Here is a 12,034-nt window from a genome sequence, read left to right as displayed (position 1 = left end):
TGTAAACTCTCAGCTGGTTTCTGGAGTACTCAGCAAGGCAGTTGAGTTAGTACTTGTGGCTAAATTCATGTCTCATGTAGGAGTGAAGGTTTGGTGCTTACTATTTTGCCATCTTGCTAAGTTCTGTAATCAGTATTAAATTCATGCTTTAGAATTTAAAGTATGTTTACCTCAGTGTAGTAGAGTGATAATTTATTTGGTATCTTTCAGCCATGTCTTCTGAAAACACCCATGTTTATGGCCAAAGCCAGGCATAGAAGACTCATTCCACAAAGTGTTACTGGTATGATGCGGAATGCGGTGCATTGAGAATTTACACTTAATAGAGACTGGGAAGGGCGGGGGGTGTGAAGTGCAGAAAGGATGTTATGAGGGACATCACCAAACTGGGACAATTTCTCATAAATTCTCTGTTGCCATTAGAGATCAAAGATACAACACATCTTGGAGAAACCATCCCTCTAAGGCATTATGTTTACAAAACCATATAGGTTTCTGAATGTAAAGATTGAAAACAATATTCTAAAGATAAATGTTTTCTGTAATGATACGTGGAATATTTGGGAAGTTTCCTAATCCTGGTGTGAATGATCATTTGAATCATTTCAAATGTAGGACTGGATTAAATATTCATTGAAATGTTTCTAAAAATCAGAGATATTTAAACATGAAGATAGATATTCTAACGGTGATGAATTCTAACAGTGATAGAATCCCTTAACCAGGATTCATTATCCTTCCATGGAGAAATAGTCCCACTGTGTTCCAAATTCTATAATGTCTATGAACATAGCAGGGTATTCATACAAGCATTATGGATCAGCAAGTATCATGTAATTTGGAACAACTTTATATATTTAATGTAAAGGCCTTTCTGCCTTCAGCCGTGACCAGAGTAATGTAGGGAGGGGGCAAGAGAATTAAAAATGTTAATCAGGCTACATTCAGAAACTGCAATGTGTTGATCAGCCCTGCGGCCAGTGGGGAGGCCACCTTCAGAACAAAGGAAGGTTTCTGCTGTGATTGCTAACAGCCCATTCCCCACTCCTGTGAAGGGGAAACGGAAACGGGAACCTAGAGTCATTCCCTGTGGCTAAAACGTGGGGAACCTATGGACTAAAGGCTAGGAACTGCCAGCAGGCCTTTCACTCTGCATATTCTTACCTTTTCACTCTATATAATCCCCTTCCTCATTGTATATCCATATCAAAGGAAATGGGTTGACAAAGTCTTTTAAAATATAACTCACAGGTTCTAAAGAATGATACATAAACCAAATTCCCGGAACACTCAGGGTCTCACTCAGCACCTTTACTCTGTCTCTCTCACTGTCCTCTCCGCCCCTGAGAGGAGATCATACTCTGTGGAGTGTTACCCCTTTTGTAATAGATTTTCCTTTTGACTCTAACTTTGGAATGCGTGTCGAATTCTATCCACACTCTCCGCCAAAGGACCCTCTTCTCATGGTGCAGGGCTTGGTCTCTCCTCCCTCCCCCGACCCCCGCCCCCACCCAGGGAAATTTTCCCTGTCCTGCATCAAGAGTACATGTAATGGAGACAGAAGTTATCAGTTCAATGAATCTGAACCAAGAGTCAAATCTTAATAAACATCAGAAAAGTCAGTTTCCAGAGAACCATTAAATATTTGGGAGTGTCTTTGATCGAAGCTCAAATCTCATTATACATCGGCGTTCATATCTTACTGAACATGAGAGAATTCATCCTAGAGAGAGGCTTTACAAATGTAGAGAATGTGGTAAAGCCTTTAATCGGTGTTCTTACTGAACATGATAGAATACATAATAGAAATCTTAAGGCTATGAGAAATGTATCTGGATCTACTGCCTCACTCCATATTACAAGTGCTTCCTGGGGAGAAATTCTACATTCCTAATACAAGATGAAAGATCTTTGTGCAAATTATATGTGTCAGAAAATCTCACAGAATTCATGCTGCAAAGTGACTAGAGATGTAAAAATTTGGGAGAAGTATTTCATAGAAGATCAAATATTAGAGAATTTACAGTGGAAAGTAGTAAGTCAAGAACATTTTTCAGATATCACTCTTAATCGGAATACTTGTAGAGACTAAGCAAAAGTTTAAAAACTTAGACAACATACTTGTTAATATGCTTCAAAGTATCAAGGGGATTGATTTCTGGACAGGTATAATTACTTAAAATATGTCTATATTGACAGTTCTTGAGATTTTTTTGAAAAGGAAATATGTGATTACACTATCAAATCACTTGATGCTATGTTTTTACTTCTAGTGTGTATGAATCACGGGTTTGTTTCTGTTTCAAAGGTCTGAGAACCCTTGTGTATTAGGTATGATTCACTTTGATCTACTTTTCCCTTGAAGATTTAGAGCACTGTGATGTATAATGTTGATGAAAATCAAAATAAAAATGTTTATGCTTGACTTAGAACATTGCTGTGTGTCATTATAAAGTAGGTGTTCAGGTCATTCATTGTTCTTTGCATTAATGTAAGACATGGGAATATTCTGAATTTTAACTAGTTTTACGAGTTCCTCTCTAAGGAACATAAGGTCATTAAAATTGTGATGTGTCTTAATAGCCACAGTTGGAGTCATGAGTAGTATTTGATATGATTGAAATAAAGAATTCTTCAGAGATGTCTGAAAAAAGTACAGATAACTCATCCCAAAGTGCATGAAATCATTGTACATCTATGTTTACAAATTATCCATCATAAAACTTGTGAAATAGAGCCCTTAGATAATTATAACAATGTATCTTAAACGCTTATAATGTTTTTCTCCATGGATCAGAGTTGGTTTGCAATGCTTTATTTAGGTGTGTGCGAACTCATATTCATTAATAAAGGTGAAAGATTTTTGATGTATTAACACTGATATGTAATGAACGACTTGTTTTTCCACCGCCGTGAACCTCTCTCACCTTAGTGGAGGTTGTGTCAAACTGCACTAGTCGGTAATGCAGAAAAATGACATCACTAGGAATCCATTTCCCTGTGGACTGAACCCGCAAACAATGTGAGATTCTTTCCCCCATAATTGATGTAGCCTTTTCTCCTGATTATAACTACTGGAGCATTACGACGGTTGCAATAAAGGTGATATAGCAGTAGTATTGAGAGTTCAGCAAATCTATGATGTTGCTGCCTCAGAATCCATTTTCTGTAACCAACTTCCCTTGAACTGACGCTAGCCCCTCTCACTAGGTACACCCTGGACAACCGCTCAGACTCACAGGTAAATGTAAGTTCCCGACAGGACTTCTCCAGAAGCCCTTGTGACCAAGTCCCCCCTGCCTCTGAGGGCCTTCACCTCGTACGTTCCCTAGGTAAGAACGCTTCAGCGATTACGGAAACCTTGCTCAGATGCCAACACAAGTTGGCTCGCATAACTCTAAATTTTGATCCTAAAACTGGTATAAGTGACTTCAAACATGGAGGGATCAACTGTGCTCCACCATGCGGTAAAGACATGGCACCTTACCTAAACGCGGATGAGAAACCTTAAGAGGAAAGCGTCGGGGCGGTCACATGCTGCCACAATCCCGCCCGGATCCCGCCCCTACGCCGGTTTCGCTTTGCATCTGGCACTGCGCATGCGTGTTTCTCCCTGGCCTGAGCACCTCTTGCTCCGCCAGGTCCAGCCTTTACGCGCTCCTCCCTCGCGGTCAGTGCGCAGGCGCGGACTCCCTCCAAGCCCCGCCCACGGGCCCTTTCCTCGGCTTCCCAGGGGTCCCTGCGCCGGCCTGACCTCTGACCAGGCGCTGCCTCAGGACGCGGTGGGTGGACGGAGCTCCGCTTCCTCCCAGCCCGGGCTTCTGCGGACCTACCCCCAACTTAATAAGGGGCCCGAATCCTAGGACACTGTTTGGGGTGGGATTTAGGAGAGAAAATCGCAGGTGTCTCTGGAAGAGGTCACCACACGCTCCGCGGGGAGGGGCCTCGTGGAAGTGGGGACCGCGACGGGGAGGCCAGGACAGCGGCAGGAGGGGCAAGGGGATTGGACACGCGGGGGGCCCGGCGGTCAGGGCGGGGCCCTCAGAGATGACACCACATGGGAGAGACTTGTCGACGGTCGGACGGAGAGAGTGACTCGGGGAAGCGGGCAGAGGAGAAAGGAAATGGAGCGTGGAGAGGGACGGGGAGCTCCCGGGAGATGAGGGGAGCCGAGGGGGTGCCCAATGAGCAGAGTCAGGGCGACCAGGACGGCGTCGGAGGAGAGCTGGGGGGGCCGGAGCGGGAACCGCGAGCGGCGGGGTGACGGCCGCGGGAGACGCCGTCCTGAGAGTTCAGCCAGCGGGGGGCGCCAGTGAGTCGAGGCACAGGGATGGGGAGAAAGGCAGGAAAAAATACGTGGTGATGGGGCGCAACCAAAGATTCGGGAGAAAGAGCCACTGAGGGGGAAACGGGTTTCAAGAGTTCGGGGAGCAGGTGCAGGGAAAGGAGGAGGAAAAGGAGAGAAAGAGCAGGGCGGAGAGCGGGGAACGCAGGAAGGGACAACAGGGGAGAGAGACAGGGACGAGAGGGTCACAAAGATCCACAGACAGAAATCCGCAGAGGAGAGGAAGGGGAGCCCCGACCTGGTGGACGGCGAGCTGATGGGATGCGGGTGACCGAGTTGTGGCTACTGACCTGGGCTTTACAATCGATTTCATTTAACAAGCGTCGAACTGTTTCAGTGATGCAGATGGGAAAGAGAATGGCCAAGCTCCAGTTCCTGAGGCTTGTGCGGTGTGTGATTATTTGCATCACCCGGTGGTGGCTTCGACGTGCCACCCTCATGCAGCCGGAGGGGAGGGACTGGTCTCAGTCCGTCATGGGTCCCTTCTCATTTCCTGGGATGGTCTGAGGGTGGTGACCTGGGATCTGAAAGGACTGCGTCTGTCACCGCATGCTTAATAAAGTATATTAAAAGCGTTGCATTTCATTTTCTAAAATGCATTTGCTTTTTTCATTCTAATTACTTTTAATTCATTTTTTTTTTAAAAAATCTATTAAGATAAATCGTTTTTTAATTACCGCTTCCTCGTTTATAGTCATTAACTTCTGAAGTTTTGGAGACTTCTCATAACCAGCTGTTAATCATTTTTCCTAAATAAAAGGTAGTCTCAATAACAGAACCTACTTTCAGTAGTTAGTCTAATATGCAACACCTTTTTTCCCTTTATGTGTGATTTGGCAAATTAGTGATCTGGGAGCTACAAAGTAGCTGATTCCCTCAAGTGCCTCTTGTCCATTCTCTGAAAATTTGGAAGGATGGCCCACACCAACCTGAAACTCGGTTCCCACAGACCCCAGCCATTTATGGTGAACTAATTCGATCAGCTAAGACTTTCTCAGAATTTTTAGTACCAAAATCTGAGTTCATCATTTTATAGGTTTTCAATTTCGCTGTGATTTTCTGGAAAAGGGGAAGGAATTTCACCTGGTGAGCCTGTTCTTCTAGAAGTTCCCGCCACGCCCCTCGCACCACCCAAAGGCTCAGGGGTGCAAGTCTGATGTCTGTGGCCCAGTGCTACAGGAAACAGGTGGGAGGGTGAGGTCAGCACCCCCGGGGAGGACTTAAATATGCCATTTCATGGCCCCCTGCAGTCCATCACCACTTAGAGCGGGCCGATCCCCCAGGGATCTGTTCATTCAAGCTAAGTGATTCCCTTCTGGGAACCATTACTAGATCACCTGAGGAGTTTTAAGACTTAAGTCACCTGGGCTCCAGGCAGCAGAGAAGGGAAGATTGCCCTGGGTGGAGCATCATTATGTTAGTGAGGTGTTCCAGGTGATTCTAAAGTGAGGCCAGGATGGGCAGGAGGGCTCCAGGACTCCTTTGCGAGAGTTGAGAGCAGGCTTTGGTCAGGGGCCAGTGACAGGGTGCTGTGGTGGGTTTTGGGGAGCAGGAAAGCAGCCTTCGCTGTCTGCTGTGGGAATTCGTGGACGTCTGTGGGAGGGGTGAGCAGGGAAGACGGAAGGAAAAGCTCACAGTTCGTTCTTCACATAGGAGCTCAATGTCTCTGACTCTCCGGTGACAACGGATAGGAGAGGGTGGTCTTTTCAGCGTTTCACGATCTTCTGCCTGTGAGTGTGTGGGGAGCAGATGAAGGGGCTGTGTTGACACCGTTGAAGACAAATTCTCAAGATTCGATGGTGATTCTTCACATAACATCCCCAAGGAAACAACCCAGTGTGTGAGGACAAGGACAAAATGGCAGCTTCTCAGGTAATTGTTTCATCTGGGGTCAGAGGCTGTGTCTAGTTTTTTTCCTGCAATCAATGTATTTACATCCTGCAGCCTTTAGTTCTCTACTCTGATGCTCTTGTCTAGCGGGGTTGTTTTTAACTACTTATTTTTGTTGTTGTTTGTATTTTTTTTTTATGAGTGTCATGGTCATCTTTTTAGAATACTTTTGAACCTTGTCCCAAGCCTTCTCTGCTTCTCTCCATCCAGGCTCCTAAGGGCGTGAAGAATTCTCACCGGGAATTAACGACCCTCAGCTACTGAAAACATCCCCTTGGTCACAACAAACTGGGAAGGCGTCATGGCCACGACCCCTCTGGGGCCGGTCAGATGTCGCGATGAAGGGGCGTGTGTGTTGTAGGTTCCTCTAGCGCCACGTCAGCACTGAGCAACGGGGTTGAGAACATGCACGTTTGACTGGGATGGCATTCATGGTCAGAGTAGCTCAGGAAAATTCCAAAAAATTAGAATGATTAGGAGACTTGCTCACTAGATTGAGAAGAAAGACTTACTATTTAAATGAGATTTTAGAGTTACACAACAAAGGAGCTTTGTGATGGTTGACATTTGCATAAAACTAATGTCTTACGATCACGTTCAAATTACGATTTGCTTATTAATTCATTTTTTCCAGTAACATCACAGCAGTGATGATGAGTCCCTCCTTGTTCCTTGGTCGCCTAAATTTATTTTCAGTATTTGCTTCTATCCAGGTCTTGACGTTCTTTTTCTCCCCAAATTTTGCATGCCATATCTCTGAGTCAGTGGAGAATTTTTCAACACCACAGCTAAGGATTTGAACCTTGGTCTGCAATTACCTATGTGCTTGTTGGATGCAGATCTAGTGGTTTTAGTCATCCCCTGTGATAAATGTTTGGAAAATATGACAGCCTCCATTCATCTTCAACTCATAGGCTCTGTTGAACCTTGAGAAGCTTGGCGATGGGCCCAGGACTCGTGGTCCTCGTCGTCCTCGTGGCCCACATGGCAGACGGTGTCTCACTGCCTTTCTCCCTCCACTCTGGGCAAAAAGAAAGCGAGATAATTGAGGTCTAAAGTAGAGGCTTCAATCAATCAGTCCTTGTTCCTATAAAGGTTCATTATATTCCACACTCATGTCACAAACATACTGTACTTCATTCATCAATTTTTGTATTTTCAAGAGAGTTTACAAGAATTGTTGATATATGATCAAGTGTGTTAAATTTCAAAGTGAAAGACTAAGAAACAATAGCTCTAATTTACTTTATTGTGTATGTTTTTCTCTGTTTTTAAACAATAGAAAGAGGATCATCCACAAACTGATTTATGAGATTCACAAAATAATCTGAATGTCAGTAATGTGAAAATTCTGTCACTTTTAACGTGTACGTAGTTCCATATGTATGTCTGTGTGTATAAGAAGTTAACACTGTTGGAGCTGTTCTTTCAACTTATTTAAGTTGTCTCTATTCTCAGTTACAGAAACTGTTGGGAATGTTCACGAAGGTTGTCTCTACATATTGGTCTGTGTTCTTTTTGAAAAATTGAGATAAAGTAAAACCTTAGCTCTACCATTTACTGGAACTTTCGTAAAATATTCTCATAAAAGAGGAAGAATAGTAGTGTCCTCACTATTATTACATAAATGAATTATAAATTAATATATGAAAAACAGTGATATCTATTATGTACTAAATTTTCAAGATATTGCTGTTACTGGTTAAACGCAAACTTGTTATTTATCTCCCAAAAAGGTAAAGTCTCTTCAGAGGTTTAGTGGGTCATATATCAATCTCTGTTTTCAGAATTAGAAAATACACTGGAGAACTTACTGCCAATGACTTCACTGTTTAGTTCCTTATCCTCTCCTAGGTCACAACTAGTTTTCTTAACTCTGTTTTCATCTTTGGCCATGTTATGAACTCTGCCCATGGCCACTTGGTAAATGTGTTTTGTTTCAGAGACGGTTGACATTCAAGGATGTGGCTATAAATTTCTCTCAGGAGGAGTGGGCATGCCTGCACCCAGCTCAGCAGAAACTATACATGGACGTGATGGTGGAGACCTACAGGAGCCTCCTCTCCCTGGGTGAGGACACCTTCCTTCCAGAATTCCTACCCCACCCTCAGGGTCGTTTCCTTCATCAGTACGTCTCCTGGGAGCTTCTGCTTCATCCGGTAGAGTTTCGGGTCTCTGCTTTCAAAGGATAAATTAAGGGTTGCTAGTTTGGAAGGGTCTTCATGATGTACTTGGATACGGAACTCAGAATCTGAACACTTTACTTGTCTAGTAAAGATGTCAGAAAACAGTAGTTTGGGGAATCAGTTTCTAGAATATTCTAACATTCTATGATGTTCACTCTTCCCCCCCGAGCACATACTGGATTGTAGAATCTCCATCAAAACTCATGTTCCTTTTTCTAATAAACAGGTCTTGCTGTCTCTAAGCCAGACCTAGTCATCTTCTTGGAGCCAATAAAGGAGGCCTGGGATGTGAAGAGAAAAAAGACAGTGTCCATCCACGCAGGTAGGTGGCGAATAACAGAAGCAGACGACACAAGTACGAGGGCCTCGCTAAGGTCACGGAGGAAGCCAGACCTTAAAATGTCTGTTGGGAATCTGTGCCTCACTGGGAAGGATATGAGAAGCCCAGGTTTCTTTCTGTCACTGTCTCAGAGGGACAAGTTCTCTCCCACATGTCCCATGGTCCTACATCCTCCAGGGACTCCACCTGCTCCATGATCTTCGTCACACTCACAGTGGGGCCAGCGTCCTCCCCTCGGCCTGTGGGCTCCAGCAGGGTCTGCCTGCTCTTCCGTTGCCTCGGGGGCCTGGGAGAGTCCACACGTGCTGAGGAATTCTAGGGGAAGCCATTTTTTAAGTTCCGTTTTTGTGACACGTGAGGGCTTTGTGAAGGAAGTGGTGGAAATCCTGGAATTTGGTACAGAAATCCCTGGGGCACTGGGAACAGATGGCTTATGTTTTCTGCTTTATAATTTCTATTTCTAAGGAGGCTTCAAACACGACCCTACAAAGTTCAGTCTCAGAAATTTCATCACAGGCACCTTCCTGAATCGAGAAAACCTCATTCTCTGTTTCGCTTCACAGTGTTCTTTTGCTTTGTACAAACGAACATTAGAAACTCGAAGACTATGTCCCCAGGTTCCCTGACTGTTTCCCTCACCGAATTCATCAATAACTTAATGCCACAGGGGCCTTAGCATATTGCCCACCAAAGAGAGAAGTCTCCACTGTGACCCGACGTCTTAATACCAATCATTCTGTCTTGTTCAGTCCAAAGCTGCCTGGACCTGTGTCTTGTATGTGTTCACTCTCCAGTTAGATCTGTGTTACATTTTGTGGTTTTAGATTCTGAAGTGCTGATACGATGTGCTCTTTGAACCGCTCCGGGAAGAAGTGAGTTATCGAGTTTTTACGTTAGCATATTGATGAAAGTATTTGCTTCCTTAATTTCAGTTTGAGGCAAAAAGTAATCATTTGGTTTTTAGTCTGCCTTCCGCAGCATGTCTCCTAATCATGGAGTACTTTAATCTCAGATGTTCATTTTATAGATGAGTGATTCTTGGCCTCTTGGTATAATTTTCCCTTGACTTCTTTCATGACTTGTTTATTTTTCATATTTTATTTTTCTTTTCAGTCAGTGGTTATTGTATCTTGTTTAGTTAAATAGTATGGAGATAGCCTTAAATTCATATGTTTATGGAAGATTTTATATCTTTGTGAGAAAAACACCAGTTTGAATTAAAGGTAGTTTTTGATGTGTTTTACAACTATTGCTTTTAGCTATTTTTTATTTTCAATTTTGGCAAAAACATGTGACTAAAAATCTAACAGCTGGACCATCTGTAACTGCATAATCTAGTCACATAAGTATGTTTAAGTTGTTGTGCAGCTGATCTCTAGAAATTTCTGCTTTGCATAACTGTCCCCAAACCCATTAAACCACCATTTCCTCGCGTCTTTTTACCCCAAGCCCCTGGCTACTACCATTTTACTTTTTTTTTCTATGGAGTAGACTACATTAGATGACTTACAGAACTGGAATCATAGTATCTGTCTCTTTGTGACTCATGTGCTTCACTTAACAAATGTCCTCAAGGTTTTTCTGTTGTATCAGAGGATAAGCTGTTTCTATTCCAGGGCTCTGTAATATGCCAGTGTATATGACACATTTTCTTTATCTGTTCATCTGTCATGGCTATTTGGGTTGCTTCCAAGTATTACAAGCTTTCATGCTGCAATGTATGTGGGTGTGAAGATGTCTCTTGAAGTTCGCTCTTTGAGGACTTTTAGATATATGTACCCAAGAGTAGATGGCTACATCGTAGGATACTTTTATTTTTAATTTTGTGAGAAATGTCATACTGTTTTTCATAAGGTTGGCACTAATTTATATTTCATCCAACTATACGTAAGGGTCCAGTTTCTCCACATTGATTCAACTCTTGATATATTTTTTTCTTTGATAGTGGTCATCCTATTTGGTGTGTAATTGCTATCTTACTGTGTTTTGTTTTTTAAGTAACAGATACCAACTTTTATGTCATTGCGTGAGCATAAAGAACTACTGGAAAGACACATGGACCTGAGAACAGCTATTTCAGAAGTAGAAGTCTGAGGATGACTTTTCTTAAAGAGTAGTTTGGGGCTCACAGCAGAATCGAGTAGAAGTTATGGAGAGTTCTCCCCCTTCTCCTTGTTCCCCACCAGAGCGGTACAGTCGTGACTTAGGCAAAGCTACATCAACACATCGTTATCCCACAAAGCTCAGACCACCTTAGGATTCGCTGTTGGGCTGTCCCTTCCGTGGGTGTAGACAGATTTGTGTTGACACGTATTGACGGTTGGAGCATCGTACAGACTAGTTTCTTGGCCCCGTATATTCTCTGTGCTCTGCTTGCTCATCTCTCTTCTAAATCCCAGCAACCTGTGATCTTTTCACTGTCTCCCATTGTTTTGTCTTTATTTGAATGTCATAGAGTTGAATCCTACAGTATGGAGCCTTTTCGGATTGGCTTCTTTCACTTAATATGTATCTGGGAGTTGTCCACGTATATTCTTGGCTTGATAGCTTATTTCTTTATAGGGCTGAGTAACAGTCTGTTGTCTGTCTACCACAATTATTCACCTCTCGATTGACATCTTGGTTGCTTCCAAGTTTGGAAATTATGAATAAAGTTGCTATAAACATTAACATACGGGCTTTCGTGTGGATCAAAGTTTTCAAGTCTTTGGGTAAACACTCAGGAGCACAATTACTGGGTCATATGGTGATAGAATGTTCAGTCAGAAGCACCCGTCCATCTCCCCAGGTGGCTGTGGCGTTGTGCATTCCCACCAGCCATGAGCAAGAGTTCCTGTTTCTCCACATCCTCACCAGCACTCGATGTTGTCGGTGCTCTGGTCACTGGCCTTTCTGCTGGGTTTGTGGTATAGTTTTCATTTGCTGTTTGTTCGTTTAATTCTCAGGGTTTTCTTATGCATTTCCCTAGTGACGTGATGTGGAGCATCTTTTTAAGTACTGCTTTGCCATCTGTTTGTGTTCTCTAGTGCGGTGTGTGTTAAGGTCCCTGGCCCAGTTTTCCATCAGGCTAGTAGTTTTCTCACTGTTGAGTGTGGAGAGTTCTTTGTATGTTTTGCATTGTTTTTTATGGGTGTGTCTTTTGCCAGAAATTTCTCTCAGTGTATGGCTTCTCATTTTGTGCTCTTGATGACCGACTTGTTTGTTTTTTTCCTTAATATTTGATTTGAAACATGAGAGTTCAAAACTTAATGCGGATTGACAAATAAAACACTT

General features: G+C 43.3%; 1 protein-coding gene across 1 annotated transcript; it reads left to right on the top strand.

The window, feature by feature from the left end:
• The first annotated feature begins 5,850 nt into the window (after positions 1-5,850).
• LOC120583999 (zinc finger protein 679-like) lies at positions 5,851-9,886 on the top strand. Its single transcript, XM_039839582.1, has 4 exons — positions 5,851-6,217; positions 8,179-8,305; positions 8,648-8,743; positions 9,325-9,886. The coding sequence occupies exons 1-4, from the start codon at positions 6,203-6,205 to the stop codon at positions 9,435-9,437; spliced, it is 351 nt and encodes a 116-aa protein (XP_039695516.1). The 5' UTR covers positions 5,851-6,202; the 3' UTR covers positions 9,438-9,886.
• The last annotated feature ends 2,148 nt before the right edge of the window (positions 9,887-12,034 follow it).

The sequence above is a fragment of the Pteropus medius genome, unplaced genomic scaffold (genome assembly GCF_902729225.1).
Source record: "Pteropus medius unplaced genomic scaffold, Ma_sr-lr_union100, whole genome shotgun sequence".
Lineage (NCBI taxonomy): Eukaryota > Metazoa > Chordata > Mammalia > Chiroptera > Pteropodidae > Pteropus > Pteropus medius.
The sequence above is the reverse complement of the archived record's forward strand: the minus strand, read 5'-3'. Positions and strand labels throughout refer to the sequence as shown.